Source organism: Delphinus delphis, chromosome 12, assembly GCF_949987515.2.
Source record: "Delphinus delphis chromosome 12, mDelDel1.2, whole genome shotgun sequence".
Lineage (NCBI taxonomy): Eukaryota > Metazoa > Chordata > Mammalia > Artiodactyla > Delphinidae > Delphinus > Delphinus delphis.
The window spans coordinates 82587255-82609512 of NC_082694.2; the positions used below are offsets into that span (position 1 = coordinate 82587255).

A 22258-nucleotide genomic window follows, 5' to 3' on the forward strand; every position below is an offset into this window, starting at 1 on the left:
TATGGAGTGGATACTATTATGATTTCATTTTATAGGTAAAGAAACTGAGGCACAGAAAGATTTTTTTTTTTTCCCAGAAAGATTAAAGCAACTTGCCAAAGGCTTCAGTGGTTGGTAAATGTGAGGGTTAGAGTTTTAAACTTAGAGTCCATGCTCTTAACCTCAGCCATACTGACCCCTCTGAAGAACATATTTATCTTAGTTGACTAGTACTGGTTTGTAGGATAACAAGACTAGGTTTTGCTAATCTTGTTCTATTGTTGGGAAAAGGCTGCACAGCAAATTACTGAGAATGGGAAAACTTAGAGGATCCGTTCTCCACAAGCCTAGGCAGCTTAGTTGTCTTTAGAACAAATAGAGGTACTATAGCAGTTAAATGCTAAAAGAAAATAGAATCACATACCAAGTAGATTAGAAGAGCGATTCTTAAATTCTATTTTTAAACTATATCTTTTAGCACACTTAATCCAGGCAGAATTATTTTCTACCAGCTACCACCAAAATAATTCTTTAAATTTTAGTGTGTTTAAAAAGAAAAGAGTTGTATTTAGCCTTTTAAAAATATGACTGTTGGATGAAATAGGGTGAACTAAGTCTTCCTACTGAAGTGCCTCCTTACACACCCCCAGCGTGATTTTTGCAGTCTGCTTGCGTCACACTCACCCGCCTTCTTAAATTGGAGACTAGAAAGTCATTGCTATTTTGTGGATTTTTAAAAACTACTGTGTTTAGTATATTTTGGGTGTTTTTTCAGTCTCTTCACTGTGTTTGTTTTGGGTGAGGAAGGCAGTGATAAAGGTTTAGATACGTTTTGTTAAAATGCATTCATACTGCCTATTTTTAAAACTATGGAAATAGATATAATATTCAACAAAATAAGTTATACTAGAAATCATCTTCATGTAAATTAGTAATATCTTTTAATATTAAATAAGCCATTGGTTATAATTTTTCAACAGATTTTACGATCATATATAAAACCTTTTTAAATAATTTATGTTAAAGTAAAAATAAGGCCATGTAACTAACTTCCCTTATTTCTTAAGATTATAGCATTGAATACTTGCAAGTTCTGACATTTCCCAATTATGGCCTTTAGCGGGTCCTATACCGTGTTTCATGGGCCACTGTGTATGCAGTGCTGGATGGGTAGCATTGTGGCTGATATCATGGGCATTAGAGATGGGCTGATATGGGCTCACATCCCATGACTAATAGCTCTATGACTTGGCCAATTTACTTAACCTCATTGTGCCTTGGTTTCCTCATCTATAAAATGGCAATAGTAATGATACCTACCCATAGGGTTGCTTGGAGAATGAATCAGATAATGCTTGAAAAGTACTCAGCACAGTTTTGAAACATAATACATAAATGTTACCTATCATTTTAAGAGTTTTGTGGCAAATAAGTTTGAGAAATGTTAGGTTAAGCCAAGATAAATCAGTTTCTCTATTTATGGACTTCTTTGAGCCTTTAATGCCATCATACACTATAAATCTCCAGGAGTGGGAGGAGAATATGAAACAGTTCCCAAACTTAACTTGATCATAGAACCTCTTCTTCCTCAAAGATCTCTTGGGACTAGTGTTCTGTGGAGCTAATGATGAGAAAAGCTGCTGCTCCTGCCAAGTTCTCTGTGTAGAATTATTTGAATATGAAAAGCTTTCTCCTGGAATGGGAGTAATGCTGGGCCATAAATATAAATTTTATATACCTAACAGAGGAAACAAATAATTAGGAGCACACATGTGCAGGTACCTAAATGCAGATTGTTACGCATTGGACATTTCATTAAGGTTCAGCCCTCCCTCCCCCCGACCCCCCTACCACCTTTTAAGTCTCTCCTGTGCAAATCCAAACCCTGTGGTTTTATTAACCTAATGAATTCTAGGAAAGTATTTTTCTGACCAAGTCTTATTACTTTATGAGATTATCCTAAATTTAATTTTGCCTTTTGATGTTATTCTGTAATGTGTACTGTTTTGTACGTCTATGTGATTTTCCTAGTAAGTGATTTTTAGGTCTGGAGCGATGTTTATTTCTTAAATTTGGAAATCAGGGTAATGTTTTCCTTGGAAACGTAGTCACTTAGTATTATACCAACTAAAGCTGCCTTTTATGTGAGTATGTCATAGGTGGTCTTATTCTGAAGATAAATATTCTCATAACCTTTCTCTATGTAAATATTTGCAATTAATAAACAATTTCTGTGACATAGGCAGAGTATCCTTATGTGACCACCAGCACCACTAATTGTAAATGAAATCTAAATCTAGGAAACCCTGTGAAAGATACTGTTTAAAGCTTCCAAACACTGATTGGCATTGAACTTTTAATTCATCCATGATGAAGTATGTCTGTATATAATATGTATATTGGTATAAATTTCCCAAAAGCTGTTCTTTTGGGGGAAAAACATGCCCTATCTACATTACTGTTGTGACAGTGTCCTTTGTTTTTGGAAATTATGGGCCATAACAGTGGTCTCCCCCCAACCCCAGCACTGTTCCTACTTGGCAGTTTGAAAGTTGACAACCTAGCGTTGAGCTCAGCATTTTTTGTTTGTTTGGGCTTTTTTTTTTGGCCGCACTGCACGGCATGCGGGATCTTAGTTCCCCGATCAGGGATCGAACCTGTGCCCCTGCCGTGGAAGCGTGGAGTCTTAACCACTGGACCGCCCGGGAAGTGCCCTCAGTGTTATTTTTAAAGTTAAACTATAGCTCATGGAACCCAAAAGTCTGAGAACCACTTGTATAGGGAACCCTTCGTTACTTCCCTGTCATAGTTCATAAAGACCTTGCCATCATTTTTATGCTTAGTATTGCATTAAAAAGAAGTAAGGATGATATTGCTGAAGCAGAGTAAAATTTTCTTTGCAATTATTGAAGAAGATCAGTAATTCTGATCCTTAAATTTTTACTCAGAAGTGAACTTACAATCAAATTGTTGTCATGAAAGATCGTTGAGTTTTAATCAAGATTTCATAAAGATCTGCCCTCTTTTGATTAACTTTGCCCAGGGCTTACCCATCTCATTGGATCGCCTTTTCTCCGGGCATATATGCATGGATTTTTCATGGATATAAGACTCTACCACAGGGTAAGTACAAAACTACAGTTATTTTAGGTGATAAATAAAAGCATTCTGTAGCCATTTCTTCTCTACTTACTTTCGTTTTTATAAAACATACTTAAGATTTGTAAGCGATCTGTCTGTTCTTTGGCATGATAGTCATGCTGTATATGAGACGTGCTGCTAAATACAATTCTCTTATTTTTAATTTTTTTCCACTTTGAAAAGGTGAAATTGATGGTAAATCCATTTGCTTTTGAAGAATATAGGAAAGATAAGATCCGACAGAAGATAGAAGAAACACGAGCACAGAGAGTCCAATTAAAGGTAAATATTGTAGTCAGCATTGAATCTACTAGAGAAAGGTACTTCATTTGTATTTTATTTATTATTCAAAGAAACCTGCCATCCATTTCTTAGTTTTTCCATCCTGAGTTTACATCTTTTACTAATATTTCTGGTATATTTTATTTGTTGTGAGGGTAGATACTCTTTACAGTTTTATCATTATAGACTCTATGGTAATGGTATTGTGGGAAAATAATGCCAGGTGAGCTGAGAGTGTCAGTCCTACCAGGAAAACATGATGCTATTTTCAAATAGGGATATAGATTTTGGAGTGTTGTTGCTTTGCTAATCCCCATTTCTTTCTGACATTTGGGAGTGTCTTAGGCTAGCTGCTTGGATCATGGGAAATGGTCATTAGACTGTGCCAGGGCCCAGACAGGAATCAGGCCACACTAATTCTATTAACGGAGGGAATTTAATGTAAAGAATTGTTACCCAGGTATTAGAGAACTGAAAAGGCAAAAATACTGAGGTATTGATAAGAGAGGCCGTGGCTTCAGGGAGCAGCTAACACTCCAGGGCTGGGCGGCAGGAGAGAGGCAGGCCTGAGAGCTGGAACTCAGACCTCCGTGGAGGGCTGACAGCTGGCGCTGGGGTTCCCGAGGTAGGATGAGGCTGTTCCGGGAGCGTGGGAGAACCACAAAATGGACTCCCCGCTCTGCTGGAGCCACCTGTTGTTGCCAGGACAACGAAGCGTTGATGGGTGACGTCGCGCCAACGGCAAGCAGAGGGGAAGCGCAAACCCCATCTCCTTCTGCCTTCCGACTGAGGTCAGCCACCAAGTGATACAATCATTTCTAACTGGACATTGTTTAAAACACATGCACACATTCTCAGTGCAAAAGACTAGTGACAGGTTTTTCCTTTTTCCAGATTATTTGTTAAGTTTTTAAAAGCAGTGAGTGTGTGTATATTGGCCACAGGTCAGGCTAAGATGTGGAGTCCTCCTGTCCCTGCTTTTCGCTTTAACCTTTAAAGCTAAATTGTAGGTGTTTCAGTACAGTTTTTTTTTTCACCTCTACTAGAAATTGCCAAAAGTTAACAAAGAGCTGGCACTTAAATTAATTGAGGAAGAGGAGGAAAAGCAAAGATCTACATGGAAAAAGAAGGTTAAGGTAAGATTTTATAAGGCAGAGAAAATACTGATAAATTGTTTCTCCACTTTCTTGACAGTAACTTGTATCTTTTTTCTTTTTACTTTAAAAATGCATTTAGTTTTCTATTTTCCTTGCTTTTAAGATAGTATGTGCCCAATATGGGAAGTTTGTAGAAAAGAATATAAAGAAGAAAGTCACCCATATAATTCTATCCAAAGGCATCATTAATATTTTAGGGAATTTCCTTCCTGTCTTATTTATCTTAAAATTATAAACTATAATAGCAGGATACTACTGTATATATAAAATATTTATCCTGGTTCTATAAAATAACACACATAGCTTCCCATTTTTATTAAAAATTCTTTCGTAAATATTTTTGAGAGCTGCGTATTTTATCTTGTGCATGTGTTTTAGGTAATCCTTTTATTGTTCAATACTGAGTTTGTTTATTGTTTTTCTCTGTACTAACTAGGTTTGTTTATAACTTCACAAGTAACCAGTTTTCATTTAGACTTGGCGTCATTGGGACTGTGCACTCCTATGAATACTGCTCTCTACATTCCGTTCCTAATGTAAAATAGAGAAAGGTCGGCTGTAAACTAAATAAGGGTCAATGCTTCATTTAGCTGATGTTGTCAAGACAGGAGGAGATTTTTCTGATTTTCCCGGATATGCGAAGGCTTCCTCGTTCCTCCCCAGTGCTGTTTTCTCACCTGCTTAGATCAGGCAGGCAGATGACCAAGATGGGCTGTTCTCTGGAATGAGGTGTAAAGATCCGATCTCTCCTGCAAGCCTGCAGGACCTGCCTGAATAGATAGATGGCCGAACCTCGTATCTGGGCCAGCTGTGTTGAGCTCTCAGGAGGGGATTGTTTGCTTGTTTATTCTTTCTCGGTTCTCTCTCTGGTTTTTAGCCAGGTAAGTGAACAGGAGATAAGTGAGCTCTTCAGTGCTCTTCAGTGAGTTAATAAGTGAGCTCTTCAGTGAGTTAATTTTTGTACGATTCTCTTCAGTGACGTCAAGGGACTGCAACTAAAGGGTCTTGAGTCTGGCCCCCTTGCTAACTAGTTGTGTCATCATGGGTGATCCTCAGCTTCACTGGGTCATAGCTTGTTCTTCTCTAAGATGCAGGAATAGGACCAGCGAGGGGCGTTCCCAGTGCCATGAACGGGTTCACTCTCACTGTTCCCTCCATCATCCCTGGCCTCCTCATTCTTTCTGCATCCTCTTATCCTGGTCTGTTCGCTTCTTTTAATATGCTGTTTTTTTCCCTTCTTTTTCCAGTTCTTTTAAATTTATTTTTTATTGGGGTATAGTTGTTTTACAGCGTTGTGTTAGTTTCTGCTGTACATGGAAGTGGAGTTCCCTGTGCTATACAGCAGGTTCTCATTAGTTATCTGTTTTATACATATTAGTATACATGAATCAATCCCAATCTCCCAGTTCATCCCACCCCCCCACACACACACAAGTAAGTACATAGATGGCTTTTACATTTCTACTTTGATTACATGAATAGTATACCAATGTTGAAACAATGACTTAAACTTGTTATATGAATTTGTACATCTGTATGCTATGACTGTGCACCTTCCTGCTTTACATCAGTGTATTAAGTATATATGTATATCTTAAAATGTTTAAAATGTAAGTGCTTCCTGCACCTTGACTTTCTCCTCAGAGTATTCACATTGATTTATTTTCTTTCTTCCTTTCTTTCTTCCTTTCTTTCTTCCTTCCTTCCTTTCTTTCTTTCTCTTTCTTTCTTTAATAAATTTATTTGTATTTATTTATATATGTGTTGGATCTTCGTTGCTGCACACGGGCTTTCTCTAGTCGTGGTGAGCGGGGGCTACTCTTCATTGCAGCATGTGGGCTTCTCATTGCAGTGGCTTCTCTTGTTGCGGAGCATGGGCTCTAGGCACGTGGGCTTCAGTAGTTGCGGCACACAAGCTCAGTAGTTGTGGCTCACGGGCTCTAGAGCACAGGCTCAGTAGTTGTGGTGCATGGGCTTAGTTGCCCTGCGGCATGTGGGATCTTCCCGGACCAGGGATCGAACCCGTGTCCCCTGTATTGACAGGCGGATTCTTAACCACTGCGCCACCAGGGAAGTCCCCACATCGTCTTGTTAGCCCAGCCTGAGGATGGTTAGGGAGGTAACCTTTCAGCTTTATATGTCCTTCTGCAAGGTTAATGGAAGTGGTCTTTGGATTTACATGCCCTAAAGTTTCAGTAGGGAGGGAGTGAAGCTAATTTAGGCTGCAGATGTATTCTGTGTTTTATGCTTATGAGTCTTTATTACATTTAATGTTATAGAGAGTAGGGCACTTAAAATTTAATTTTGATACTTTGTGCAGCACGGCATACACAGTTCAGGATCCTTTTTAAAGGCCTTATGATTGTGGAGATGTGGGGGAAGCGCCCTTTTCTCACCATCCCCCCATCTGCCTCACAGACTTTCGTTGAGGTTAGGGACGGCTGGAAGAGATGGAGAACACAGGCGGCCCTTGCTGTGCACGTTAGTGCAGGATGGTAACAACGACCCTGGGAGCTGAAAACATGCAAAGTGATCTGTAGAGTCAATGGGAAAATCATGGTTGTCCGTGCCTTTAAAACGGTTGTAGTCAAAACATTTATAGGGTTATCCCGTAAAGAATCATCAGACCATGTGCTATTTCTACTGCAAGTGCAAAGAGGAAGAACCTTGGAAATTCTTATCTTCTTCCATCAAGCAGTTTCCCTTCAGCTGTTGGAAGCTGGAAGCACGGTGTCTGTAGCTGTGTGAACTGTAGAACCCTGCCAGAGAGCGGCGTTTGTACAGTGTGCTCATCTGCTCTTAGTGGCTTGCTGACCCAAGTCAGGCTCCATTACCAGAGCTCAGTTTCTTTCCAGAAATACTTAAATATAGTCATCTAAAAATCTGAGTCTGTTATTAGACAGTTTGTATGATTTGTTTAACAGTTTTATCTAATTAAAATGACTTGGGGAATTCCCTGGCGGTCCAGTGGTTAGGACTTCGCACTTTCACTGCCAGGGCCTGGGTTCAACCCCTGGTCGGGGAACTAAGATCCCACAGGCCGCGTGGTGTGGTTTCCCCCACCCCTCCCCAAAAAAAAAGACCTTAAAAACCATTCGTGAATTAAGGAAAGACTTCTTCATTATAATTGTAAAGAAGACTTGAAGGAATTGTTAAATCCATCAGCAGTTCATTAGTCTCGTCTTTGAATTCAGCTCTTTAAACCCGCAGGAGCTTTAATAGCTCTGATAACTTCTGATTTGAAAGTCAGCATGGTGCAGTTATGTTCTGCTTTGGCTCCAGCTGAAGTTTCATGGAGGCCGACGGTGAAATATGTTCCCAGATATCACTATCACTGATAACATAATTAAAGTCTAAGATGTTTACCTTTCAGTTGATGTTGGATCTGCGGTGGCAAGTGACCCACCTCATAATGTCGCGAAACATCTGGACCTTATCCAAACTTAGAAATTTGGTAGTATTAATGGGTGGTATTTGGTATTAATTAATTTGGTGGTATTAATTCTAATTAAGAATTAATTCATTTATTCTTTCAGCTTTATTCTTTCAATCCAGGAACTTAGGTTCTACAGTACTGGGAAATTTTCTTAAAAAAAATTTTAAGTAGTCTTTCCCTGCTGTGATTCATGGTCATTTGTTCAAATTAAAGAGTGAAAGATTTGAAAAGCTGACGGAAGACTCTGAGGTGGAGACAGGGCTCATCAGTCCTGCGTGCTGACCTGGCCTGTTTATTTGGGGAAGCACCAAGCGGCAGCATCTCTCTGCCTTTCTCTCCGCCGCTCCGAGTCTCCTGATTGGAGGGTGGTGGCCTGGCTGCCAACGTTCTGAGGACTGAGAGCTACCATCAGGAGGGCTTGGGGTGTCGGGGTGGGTGGCACCTCAGCCCCTCGCCTGCACCCCCTTGGTGCCAGGTGCTCCCCTTGCCGCCCCATGCTGTGGCCCCAGCTGGCCACGTCCTGCCCTCCAGAGAAGCCTCCCTCCAGCTGGAGACCGCGAGTGCTAGACCTTCCTTTCTTGCTTCTGCAACCTCGTCGCTCCTGTTTCCTTTCCTATCCTTCTCATCCTTAAGGATTTGTGTCTTTTTAAAGCCCCTTTTCTATTGTGTTAGTGGGGTTTTAGCAGAGATTAGAAGATGCTCATGTTCAAACCACCCTCTTTACTCAGACGTCTGCATCACCTTAATTTCATAGATATCATAGCATTGAAAGAATTAATCTGTTTTAAATGTCAAGTATTTCTCATATATGTCACTGTGTTGGGACAAAATATTGATAATAAGCATGCTACTCAGATCTACACACAATATACTTCTTTGAGGCAGGGCTGTGGCATGAGCAATACTTTAAGATGTTTCCTAAATTCCAGGGGCAAGTGTTCGGCATGTGGACATGTGTATTTATGGGGCAGATCGCTAGCCAGACGCTCGTGAACTACTATAGAACGTCACTAACTACATCTCATCCTACTTCTTTTTTTTTTTTTTTAAGACAGCTGTGAAAACAAACAGACTAGGAAACTCTGATGGAAATATTTTTACAGCTGGGTTAGAAGAGTTTGTATTTTATATTTGTTCTTCTAAGGCATACTTGTCTTTAGGCAATGCAACTTATTTGTTTTAAATTAAGGGAAAAAAGAATACTAGCCAACATATCCTTTTTCAACACATTTCTCAGTTATTTGTTAAATGTGATTATTTAATAATGCAGTAAGATGAAAAAGAAAAGATTTCCCTTGGGATTTACATATATATACATGAAACCTGAAAATGTGTAACAGGCCAATAGCTATTCATGTGGTCTTTGGCAGTATTATGTATCCTGTGTTTACAGGTAACTCTGAAATTTATCCAAATTATCCCCCTCTTCTCTCCTGAGTCCTGGTGCCTTGATATTAGGCACCTAATGGTGTCTGTCAGAATCCAGATGATGTTCTCCTTGAGCCATAGACTGAGTTAACCAGTCGTAAATGGAACATAATTTCTTTTTTTGATCTTCAAACAATTGGACTTTATTTTTTATTTATTTTTTTAACATCTTTATTGGAGTATAATTGCTTTGCAATGTTGTGTTAGTTTCTGCTTTATAACAAAGTGAATCAGTTATACCTATACATATGGAACATAATTTCTTTAACTTTTCTCATGCACTGGATATTTTTTTAAGACAGTTTTTACTTTAGAACAGTTTTATGTTCACAGCGAAATCAAGAGGAGGGTACAGAGATTTCCCATATACCCCTGCCCGGACACGTGCGTAATCCCCCCTCCCCCCATTAATATCCCCCACCAGAGGGAACATTTGTTGCAATCGATGGACCTACATTGATACATCGTAATCCCCGGAAGCCCACAGTTTACGTTAGGGTTTACTCTTGGGGTTGTTCACTCCACGGTTTTGGACAAATGTATAATGACACGTATCCACTATTAGGACATCAGAATATTTTCACATCCCCTCAAATCCTCTGTGCTCCACCTGTTCACCCCTTCCTCCTGAGCCCTGGCAACCACTGATCTTTTTACCGTCTCCATTGTTTTACCTTTTCTACAGGGTCATATAGTTGGGATCGTAGCCTTTTCCTGTTGGCTTCTTTCTGCTTAGTAATATGCATTTAGGGTCCCTCCATGTCTTTTTGTGGCTGAAAACCTTACTTCTTTTTAGCGCTAAATAATACTCAGTTGCTTGAATGTACCACGGTGTACTTACTATTTAGCTACTGGGGGATGTCTTGGTTTCTTGGTACATAATTTCTTGTCCTTTATTCCACCCTATGCCTCTTTTTCTGATCATCTCCAGTGATGGATCCTGACTTACTGTATCACCAGCTTTCTAGTGACTTAAGCTAGACCCTTGAGAAAAATTTTTACCCCTCTTTTTCAGTCTTCCTCCTCCCATCTCATCTGTAGCCGTATCTATCAGTTCGAACTTAGAAGTGTATCTCACTATCATCCTTTCCTAAAACACCCTTAGATTCCAGTTGCCCTAATTCAGGCCCTGTCTCTTTTCCCAGCTTCCTCAAGAGGCCTCTTCGTCTTCCTCATGACTCAGGTTTCTCCCTCAACAGCCCATCATGTAGCACGCCGCTGCGGAATCGCAAAGCAGACTTCTTTTTGTCATCTGAGATTCTTTTTTTTTTAATTAATTAATTAATTTATTATTTGGGGCTGCATTTGGTCTTCGTTGCTGCGTGCGGGCTTTCTCTAGTTGCGGCGAGCATGGGCTACTCTTTGTTGCAGTGCGTGGGCTTCTCATTGCGGTAGCTTCTCTTGTTGTGGAGCACGGGCTCTAGGTGCATGGGCTGCAGTAGTTGTGGCGCGTGGGCTCAGTAGTTGTGGCTCGTGGGCTCTAGAGCACAGGCTCAGTAGTTGTGGCGCACGGGCTTAGTTGCTCCGCGGCATTTGGGACCTTCCCAGACCAGGACTCGAACCCGTGTCCCCTGCATTGGCAGGCGGATTCTTAACCACTGTGCCACCAGGGAAGCCCTGTCATCTGAGATTCTTGACGCACTTTTCTGTCTGTATCTTTCCTCCTTATCCTCTTCTTCCCTAATAGTTTCCCCTTACCTGCAGAATAATGTCACGGTATTTAAAATCCTTTACCATCTCGCCTGATCAAAAATTGCTTTTTCAAATTTTGCCGTTATCCTTGCATTATCAGACTGTTCACCACTCCTCAGTTGTCTGGAAATGTTCTTCCCAAATTTCTATCTGTTGAAAACTACCCGTCTTTTAAGCTTCCTCCCCGATGCATATCCCCTGTGAACCCTTCTGAGGTGTACCTTATTGGAATTACTTTTTACCTCTCTGCTCCTAGAGCACTTTCAACTCTGCCTAGCATCCTTTCTAAGGTGCCTTGTAGCATAGAGGTTGGTTTGTGTTTTGCTCATGAGGTTGTGAATGCCTTGGGATCAGGAACTAGAACTTACCTATCTTTGTTTCTTCCTTGAACCTAAATCTGTCTTGGAAATGATACTTAGGGAAGACTTCAATATATCTCAAATATATATTCAGTATATCATAGAATTTTAGTAGGGGTTTGTCAGGTTTTAGGTACATACAGGTAATAAACAGCCCAAGTTCCTTAATGTCTCATGGTTTACCGATTCTTTGTGTAGCTCAGTTATACAACATTCTGAGCTCAACTACTTACAACCTTATTTACTCCCAATAGTGGAGAAGCAGCCAGTAAAATAAAGTCTGTTAAGTAGAGCCATAGTTTACCACAAACAGGTTCATTTTTTCCAGCCTGTGCTTAGGCTGTTTACTTTACAAACCACGTTAAGCAGGTTAATTTATCTTGTTTCCAAGCCTATTGCAGATAAGGAACAATAGGAGAGCCCTGAGTGTATAAGATTATCATCTGTTTAAGTGAACAGATAAAGTTACAGTACATTCTAGAAAATGTTTCTCTTCAGAGTGGTATAAATAAAAGGGAATACAGTGTCAAGTCCTGAGCTATCCCGAATGGGTCTCAATAGTAAAGTTTTATTATGTCAATATCGTAGAGTCTCACATTATATCCTTTGAGAACAATTAAATGGCCTAGGAGAAAAAGATCGATGAGGCTGTCCTATGAGGGAAGGAAATATCCCTCAGGTTTCCGAGTAACTCAGAGTCAGTAAACTTACACCACCAGCTCCCCACCTTGTTCATTCTGGACTTGTGATTGACGCAACTTCCTCTACCAGTTTTAGAATATGAAGTTGAAAGTCTCACTAATTTTCATTCAGTATAGTAGCTATGCTTAAAAAGCCATGTTTCAAAAACATGTATTTTCTTGAAAAATGTTTTTGCATCAAAAAATGTTAATTGAAGAAAACTTTCTAACGTGTTAAGCATAAAGTTAGGCCAGAAGGCTCAGTCTCAGCTCACTGTGTGCATCGGCCAACTAATACATATCTTCTGTGAAATGGGTGAATCGAATTTGATTGTGGGTAAGAGATAAGCAGTTAGAAAGTTCTGGAAACTGATTCTTTTAACAATTTCATAATTTAATAAGTTGTGCTTTATGTAGCTTATTAATTTATTATTGAGTAAAATGTGTTTAAGCCATCTTTCTGGTCAGATTTTATTCCAGTATTAACTTTAAGTTTTGATATTCTTTTCCTTATAGAGCCTTCCTAATATTCTCACCGATGATCGATTTAAAGTTATGTTTGAGAACCCTGACTTCCAAGTAGACGAAGAGAGTGAAGAATTTAGGCTTTTGAATCCACTTGTTTCCAAAATTAGTGAAAAAAGGAAGAAGAAACTAAGACTCTTAGAGCAACAGGAACTTCATGAAAAAGTAACGTACTCTTTATCATTTAGAATTTGCTCCTGTTTGTTTAAAATAAAGTTTTCTGTGTAGGTTGAAAGAGTCTTTGAACAAACTTGAGCTGTAATTTGTTTGACCTTCAGCTTAGGAATATATCTTATTTAATTAAAGATGTTTTTTCCGATGCATGCAAGGTCACGTACTCTGATGGGCTAATGCTATTTAAAAGAAAATAGTGGGTCAGTGTTTTGGGTTGGGGGAGAGGAGCTGCTTCTTACTATTTTTATTTTCAGGAAGAGGAGGAAGAACCGGAAGGAAAACCAAGTGATGCAGAAAGTTCTGAGAGTTCGGATGATGACAAAGACTGGGTTGCAGAGGTCAGGAAACAGCGCCGACTTCTCCAACAGGAGGAAAAAGTGAAGCGGCAGGAACGGCTCAGGGAGGACCGGCAGACAGTCCTCAAGCCCCAGTTTTATGAGATCAAAGCAGGCGAAGAATTCAGAAGCTTCAGAGATTCTGCCACAAAGCAGAAGCTGATGAAGTGAGTAGAACAGCCTTCAGTGAAGGTTCATCGAGTTGTCCCAACCTTGCTTTTCTCCTTGCCCTAAAGGTGGCGTTTGGATCTTTGGAGTTAATGTGAGGGAAGCACCACAAGGCCTGAGGGGAAACACACGGGTCTTTACTGTGACTATTTTTAACAATTTTTTGAGGTATAGTTTACATACAATAAGGTGCAGCGTGTGGCCCCATGAGTATTGGTAAATATATACGTTGGAGCACTTTCATACTGCAGAAGCCACACTCTTAAATTACGGTGGTAATTAAGAGGTAACAACTTCTTTAACAGAAAGTTATTTTTAAAAGTTAGAATTTCAGTTATGTTTACCCTCATCGTAGTTTACCTGATTATTAAAAAGGTCACTTGGAAAATTTGCCAGGAATTTTAAGCCTTTTGTAGGAAAACTGAGAGATCAGAAAGAGTGGTGTTCTAGGATAGTCGAATACATAGAGACAGAAAGTAGAATGGTGGTTGCCAGTGGTTGAGGGGTGGGGAGACATTGCTTAATGAGATACAGAGTTTCAATTTAGAATGATAAGAAAGTTCTAGAAATGGACAGTGGTAATGGTTGCACAATAGTGTGAATATCCACTGAACTATTCACTGAAAAATGGTTAACATGGTGATTTTTATGTTATATATATTTTACCACAATAAAAAAATCAACCTTAAAAGAAATGGTATTATTTAAACAGTTTCAGTTTTCAAGTGTCTAAGTAAGGAACTAGCTGGGTATGTAAGCCCAAAACGTGTATGAGCTCTAAGTCACCCAAGTCTCTGCTTTGAGAATTTCTAGGCTGAGTATTGATATACAGGACTTGGATCGATAGCCCATCAGAGTAGATGACCTTGTAAGAAGAGCCTAAAGGCCTGGGGAGCCAAGGAAAGCGGGGGAGGAGCAGGGCCCGAGCGAGACAGGTGAGGCATTAGGTCAGGGGCGGTACCAGCACTACACCCTGTACTTCTCTAGCCCCCAACTTCCCGTTTTGAAAAATGTGGTTTTTCAGACGGAAGGAGGGGGAAAAGGTGGGGAAGATATTGACAGACAGGCTGACTTGTTTCTGGAATGGAGATGTGCCTGTTCGTCTTTATTTCAGCAGTTTCTCGCAAATATCTGGGAAACCAAATGATGAGCAAACCCTTCAACTTAGATCCAGGAGCACCTAGAAATTCTGGTTCTGACTAACAAAAGAGACGTTGGTAGACAAAGAGTCTAGTAATAGGCTTACTATCTTTTGAAGAAATTTTCTTTACCTACCAACCTCACTTTTTTTTTTCATAACAACTTTCTTGAAATGTAGGCTGTATAACATACAGGTCACGTACTTAAAGTGTGTAAGTCGTTGGTTTTTAGCCTATTCACAGGGTTCTGCAACCACCACCGCAGTCAGTTTTAAAACATTTTCATTGCCCCCAAACAAAATTCCTTACCCCGTTGGTATTCACCCCCATTTACCCCGTCCCATCCCCGGGCATCCACTAATCTATTCTCTGCCTCTGTAGATTTGCCTATTCTGACATTTCTTTTTTCCCTTCATGTTTGTTTATTTATTGTTTGGCTGCGTCTGGTCTTATTTGGGGCACGCGGGCTTCTCTCCAGTCGAGGTGGATGGGCTCCAGAGCATGGGGGCTCAGTAGTTGTGGCACACAGGCTTAGTTGCCCCGTGGCATGTGGGATCTTAGTTCCCCGACGGGGGATCGAACCCACGTCCCCTGCGTTGGAAGGCAGATTCTTAACCACTGGACCACCAGGGAAGTCCCTGACATTTCATACAAATGGAATCATATAGTATGTGGTGTTTTGTCCAACGGCTTTTACTTGGCATGTTTTACATGTTCATCCGCGTTGTAGTATGTGTCAGTACTTCATTAGTTTTTATTGCCAAATAATATTCCAGGATATGGATATACCACATTTTATTTATCCATTTATCAGTTGAAGGATATTTATGTTGTTTCCAGTTTTTGCCTATCACAGATAATGGTACTATGAACATTTGTGTATGTGTTTGCGTGGACATATGTTTTCATTTCTCCCGGCTGCGTACCTAGGAGTGGGATTGTTGGTCCCATGGTATCGTTGTGTCTAACCTTCTGAGAAACTGCCGCACTGTTTTCCAAAGAGGCTTCTTCATTTTACCTTCCATCAGCAGTATGTGCACCTCGCTTTTTATGCAGCTGTCATTCTTAGATTTTTATCTGGAGTCCTACTCAGAAGCAGAGGGAAGACTGCTTGTTTTCAGCATTCTGATTCCGTGGAGTGAATTTCTTTTTAGATTATCTGCTGTTTTTGTCTTGCATTATTTACCCCTAGCTCCTGGATCAGTACCTAGACCCGAGTAGGCACTTGATAAATCCTTGTGAGAGTGTGAATCTTCTATGCCTTGCCTGCATGTCAGGCAACTCTGGAAGTTACCCTTTCAAGATCTGCTGAAAAAGAACTCATTTACCTGAAACCCAGGAAAATCTGGGAGCAGTTGTTTTCAGGGTAACCATGGTAACAGGAAGCCACAATTTGGGGGTGGGAGTCATGACTAAACTCACTGACATTCTTGCTTTGCCTGTGGGTTGTAGTAGGATATTAATGTAAAAAACAAAAGGGATGAAAATTTAGTATTTAATGATAAATAATAGCTAAGTTAATGCACTGCAGTTAAACGTTCTTACTAAGTTAAACGTCAATAAGTTAAACAGTTTTTTTGAGAAGAGGAGCTATATGAGTGATGATACTTACACAAGCTTAAAAGCCAAATCCAGTTGCTTAAAGTAATGACCCTTTGGTGTGAACAGCCTGCAGTTGGCTGGCGTTTGGCACATACTGCTTACTGAACTCTGGTCTTGACCGGATTATTCTGGCAAATTCTGAACTTGTAATATTTTAATGTTATTTAATGAAGCATTGAACCATTTATCCTTCAGACAGCTATAGTGATTCCTTATGTTTATTCTGTGAGTTACCACAAGGCGACCAACAAAACACAACATCAGAAGCAAGTGTATTATGTTTAAAAGTTCACTTGGACTTGCCCAACCGTAAAACCGTTTCTATAAAGGGAAAAGTGAAGAGTGAATCCTGACCGGGTGCTTGAGTGAGTCCTTTGCTTGACGTAGTAACAAGGCTTTAGGTAAATGCGCATGTCTGTCAGCACCTTTTCATATGCCTTCCAGTACGCTGCGCTTTGTCTGTGTGTCTGCTCACCCACCTGGCAGCCTCCCCACCCACCCATTCATCAGTCAGTCATTCGTCGGGTGCCTCCTGTGAGCAAAGTGCTATTCTAGGCCCGGGGGATGGAAAGGAAAAGCACAGCTCACATGCCCGTTGCATTCCCCTTCTCGCTGACACTGTGAGCTGTTCAGAGGCCTGGGGAACGTGTACAAGGAAGAAAGAGGGTCAGTTTTTAGAGATTTGAGGGCATCTTTATTAGAGGTCCTATTAAAACTGGTCTCTTGAAAGAAAAAGATGAGCACGGAAAGCAGGGTGGGAAAGCTGGCATTCTAGGCTGAGGGAGCGGCGTGGAGGGAGGACTGCTGTGTGGAAGTGAGGGAAGCGCTCTCGTTGTGCAGCGAGAGCGCAGAGTGAGTGGCAGGGGCACAGCTGATGAGCCGGAGAGGCGTGTTAGGCCCCGACCCAGGTCCTGGCGGGCCAGGGAAGGGTTTGGGCTAAGATGAACGTGATCAGATCTGCTCAGCCCCTCCTCCCAACGATGGAAATACTTACACAGTAAAAGCAGTACATGTTTGTTGTAGAAAATAAAAACATAAGCGAAAAAGTCCCTATTTCCCAGAGACTGTTATGAAATACCGCAGTTTTAGAGAGAATGCAGGGAGAGACTGGGCCTGTGAGGTCAGCTCACACACTGCACAGCAGTCCTGGTGGGAAGTGACGAAAGCCTGAAGTGTGGGGTGGAGAGGAGCCTGAGTATTCATAAGTACGTCTAAGAATAAGACACACACACTACAGCACTGTTTGGTCACTAATTTAATGTCACAAGAGTCAGGGGTGACGTTGAAATGTCTAGCAATGTTGCCACCGAGATAAGGGATACAGAATGAAAAAACAAATTTAAGGCTAAAGTATTGAGCCGGGTGTTCAGCACATTAAGCCTGCAAGACCCAAATGTCTTCTTGGTAATGTCCAGCTGACAAATGGAAATGTAGGAGGTGGGCCAGAGACATTGGTTTAAGAGATACCAGCTTCATTGTGGGACTGAAACTGTGGCATAAAAAAGACTTCCCACCATTATGTAGAGGAAGATGAGGGCTAAGAGTGGAGCCCTTGGGAACAAGTATTTTTCTTGTGTCTATGATGAAAACCATACACCTCTCTGACAGCATACAAGTGCATGCAAAGTAACACATGTGATTTTAGCGGTGTTGGGAATATATCGCTAGGCTGGGGCTGAGAATTCTGATTTCGAGGGCTGGTAAAGGAGAATGTGGGCAGTAAACATTACTAAGGAGCTGCCCAAGAGGCGGGAGGAAAACGAAAGAGCCAAACATGGAGAGACTTTCACCGAGAGGGGCGTGGCTCGAATGTCAGGCGGAGCACGGGAGGCCCCGGAATGGAGATTGGAAAAAGGCCGTAGGAAGAGTGTCTTGTTGCGATGAATTTCTCAGGATTGATGAATGAATGGGAGATAAAAGAATATTGTGAACAATTAGCATAGATGGTTCTCTCAAGACATTGGCAGTGAAAGGAAGGTATTCAGAGCCAGTAACTTGATAGGAAAGGGTTTCTAGGCTTGAGAGATGTGACTGATCAGGACGCAGGGAGGAGGGGAGAGTGAAGAAGTGAGAGACTGGACTGAATTGGCAGAGCTAATTAGGTGAGCAGTCCGGAGTGAATGGGGCCAGGAGCACCAGTACATCTTCAGAGACAAGGGAGAGAAGTCAGGATGGGTGGAGGTGATTGCGTTTCTAGGTAGAAAGATTGGGGGTTCACGCCAGCTGGCCGCCGGCAGGAATCTGGGCACATCAGCCTCTTCAGTTACCTGGGGCAGCCTCGGTCTGCAGCGCGTGATGTAAATATTGGAGGTGTCTGTTGGTAAACCCCAGAGAAAGAGTCTTTGGGATAACTTTCTAAATTTCAGTAGTTGAGGGTAGCTCCTCTTCTTGGGTAATAAATACTACATGCTAGGTGGCCCTTTCAGCCCAATTCATGAAAGCATTCTTTGAAGCACCTACCCTCTGGTAGGTCCTGGAAATTCAAAGATTTTTAAGACATTGTTTGCCTTTGACAACCTCATCTTCTTCACCAGCTACTTCAGTAGCTCTTGGTGAGCTGCTTATCATGTCTGCAAACTTATCCACTTTAAATAACTATGGCCAGTTTTTACTCTTCAGCTAATTTTCTTCACTGACTGTGGATAAGAACTAAAAGAACGCAGTCTCGTTTCTAATATAAACATTTTTAAAATCTAATTTTGAAAGCAGTTTAATTCCAAACTTTCACTTTAAAAAAAAAGAGAATCTTTTATTACTCCAGTAATATGTGCTCCAGTAATACACGAGCATATTATCATTGTAATACTTCGGAACACAGGATGGAAGGTGAAAGTCTCTTCTTACCCACACTCCCTTCCTGAGGTCCTGCGCCGGGCGCCTTCTGAGGTTTCAGTCACTCCTGTATGTGCACACGCTCACGTGTACAGTTCTAGCTTTTCTGCCTTTGACATGAAAGGATTGCACTAACCTTGTTGCTGTTTCATGTGCTCTTTTCACTGAAAAATAAGTTTTGAAATTTTTTCCTGGTAAATACATGGAGGTCTGCCTTATGGCTGCATAAATATTTCATGAAGGGCTTCCCTGGTGGCACAGTGGTTGGGAGTCCGCCTGCTGATGCAGGGGACACGGGTTCGTGCCCCGGTCCGGGAGGATCCCACATGCCGCGGAGCGGCTGGGCCCGTGAGCCGTGGCCGCTGAGCCTGCGCGTCCAGAGCCTGTGCTCCGCAACGGGAGAGGCCACAACAGTGAGAGGTCCGCATACCGCCAAAAAAAAAAACTTCATGAGATGGATGGGCCATGCTATCTAATTTTCGATGTTTAGATTGTTTCTTGTTTTTCTCTTCCTTTCTCACAGTTACAAATGTATACACATGCGCAAGAATTTCCTTAGACTGCCTTACCTAGTGATGGAATTTGCTGGACCGAAAGAGGTGTGTGATCAGTTTGGCCAGATCGGCCTCCAGAAGGGCTCTGGGCCCTGTGCCCTCTTGCCAGGGTGCCTGTTTCCCCACACTCGCAACAACACTGGCTGTCAGGGATCTTCTCAAGTTTGAACTGAGCTGCGCACTGAGATAACCGATCTCGTGGTTGCTTGAACTTGTATCTGCTGAGATAGAGGCTTTGAAGCCACGAGTGCAAACTGAAAGCACTGAAATAGTTTCCAGTAACCTTGACAGCGTATGTAAATATTTGTCAAAGTTATATATTTAAAACGAAGTACTTAAATTTTAAGTACTTCTGTTTCTCCATTCTCTTCTTACTCCCTTTGATGTAGACGGTGTGGGGTGATTCCTTTCTGTTAAGCTCATTTCGCTCTTCTCAACGCTGTACTAAAGCAGGTGCCTTTAGGTACGTCTTCCAATCCCCTACCTCCCTTTCCTCACAGAGTGATTTAAAAACGCTGTGAAGGAGCATTATTTTTAATTAGTTTTAATTAAGGAAATAGATACGTGTGTGTGTGTGTTTTAAAGCTTCAAAGAAGTAAATCGTTCAGCTGTCTTGGGGCATCTAATAAATATCTAATTTGATTTTTTTCCCCTCGTAGTGTATGCCCGTTTTTCTTCTTGCTTTTAATGCAGCCGCACTGATCGTGTAGGTTCTTCCCCCCATACCCTCTCCATCCCATACTGAGTCATTCCTGTCACTTTCCACCTTCTGCCGCCCATGTCTGTCTTCTCAGCAGTCCCCGCAGATGTGGGGGAGTTTTGATCGTCTTGTGACCGGCAGGGGGGTACTTTCTCCCTAAACCTCTTAACTTCACCGTCAGTTACAAAGCAGCCAGAGGCCCGCGACCCGAAGCCTAGACAGGAGGAGGAGCAGGACGGAGGGCCGGCCAGCGCTGGGCGAACGGGAGCAGGACGGGCGGGGGTGCGGGGGTTCTGCCTTTTCCTCTAAGGTTACAGTAGACAGTTTTCAGGGGCCTGACTGCGTCTTCAATCCCCTCTGAGCGAATTCACACTTCGGGAGTTCAGGCTTCGGGGCTGGTGGTTCACAGCCACTTTCCACACGCCGCCTTTAAAGGGAGGGAAGCGGGGCCTGCTTTACTGCGGGAGCCTCTGCCCTCGGCCCCTGCGTCTGATCCTGTGCCACGGCTCCTCCTGAAGCTCAGGGCTCTCCAAGCAGCCGAGGCAGAACAAGTTCCTGCAGGTGCCTGGCCAGGTACACGGAGAGGAGACCAGAGCTTCTCTGCCCTACCTGCAGGAAATAGGTCACCCTGAAAAGAGGAGTCATTTCCCACAGTTTACTTGAAAAGTCTTTTTCTTCCCAAATTAGTGTTCTCTGTGTACCACCTTGTCTCAGTGGCTCCATACTTACTCAGAATTCCTGTTACCTTTAAAATCTCAGCACTTGTAGCTCTGAAAGGAAAGAACAAAAGTGCAATGAAGGGTTGGAGGAATTTGCAGAGCTGACGTGAGTCACAGGCGCGCCGGAGTCAGTTTACACGCCACCCTTGAGTTCTGCTCAAGTGAAAAAAAGGCGAAACCAAACCTTAATTTCTCATTCAGTTTGTCATGTGGAAGCTTGTCATTTAGAATACTTAGTGGACACATTTCCTGAGCAAACCTTTATAAATCAGGCATGGTCTGACACACGCCTGGAAACCAGGAATTCTTCAGGTGGAGTCCTGGTTTTAGGCTTGAATCCTTCTGTGGCCTGGGGCAAGTCAGAGAACATCGTGCCTCCCTCTGTGCCATCTATAGAGGATAAACGCTTCTGTCTCAGGGATGTTGAAAGAATTAGTCTGTTAAGAACCTTGAAGATGAAAAGTACTTTAAAAGTGCTTCTTAATAACATTATTGCTTAGAAAACAGTGCCACTTTTATGCTAACCACGTTTACGTCTCAAATCATGTAAAGAAGGTATGTTTAGTACTAACTAGTAGTCATAAACTAGAGGTAGGGCTTTCAAAGGTGTAAACATCAAACATTGGCTTCAGAATTTCAAAGGAACATCATTTTGTCTAATGGATCATTTAGGAGCTGTGTTCTACTCAGTAATTAGTTACGAAGATCATATTTCAGGAAAAAGAAGACCCTTTCACACAGTGCACACACCCCCTTTTAAATTCAACCAAGTTTTTTCATATTAACTTTTAAAAAGGGTGCACAGTTTTAAGTTGGTGCAAGGAGGATTGGAAAGGGAAGTATATTTACTTTTTTTTGAGGAAGGAACCGAATAGAAGAGAAAACCATATTCTTGTTTTTTGTTCCCTCTCTTCTCCCCTCCTAGTTTCATCCCAGGGATATGAGGGTGTTGCTTTTAGCCTTTTCTAGAAGGGCTAGAGCTAACTTTAAAACTTACTCAAAATGTCTATCTTTAGGCTTAATTCTGTTTTTTCGCTCTAAAGCAGCTTAACAATGATCTGATTTTATAATAATCCATTATTATAAGAACATTCAATGAAGTGTTGTATAACTGGTACAAAATTCAAATTTAACGTCTTGATTGTTGTAGCTGGCAGTCAGTTGCCGGGCACAGCAAACCATAACAGTGACAAAGATTATAAAAAGAGACCTTAGAAACATGATCAAGAAATAAAATGAAATTGAAATTTGGGCAAATTGTGTCAGAAAGGGTAATTCAGGTAAGAAATTGAAAGGAAAACACCTGGAGAAGTAGCAGTGAGTAGGGCTGGATCAGATAGAATTTACCCTCAGTGT

The 22258-nt window shown here is 41.6% G+C and overlaps 1 protein-coding gene across 1 annotated transcript in view; it reads left to right on the forward strand.

The window, feature by feature from the left end:
- Nucleotides 1-22258, forward strand: part of NOL10 (nucleolar protein 10) — an 88195-nt gene that overhangs the window by 58506 nt on the left and 7431 nt on the right. The window contains exons 15-19 of the mRNA XM_060027095.1: nt 3023-3102; nt 3304-3402; nt 4449-4538; nt 12671-12844; nt 13108-13355. Of these exons, the coding sequence (XP_059883078.1) occupies nt 3023-3102; nt 3304-3402; nt 4449-4538; nt 12671-12844; nt 13108-13355 (691 nt within the window). The remainder of the gene's footprint in view (nt 1-3022; nt 3103-3303; nt 3403-4448; nt 4539-12670; nt 12845-13107; nt 13356-22258) is intronic.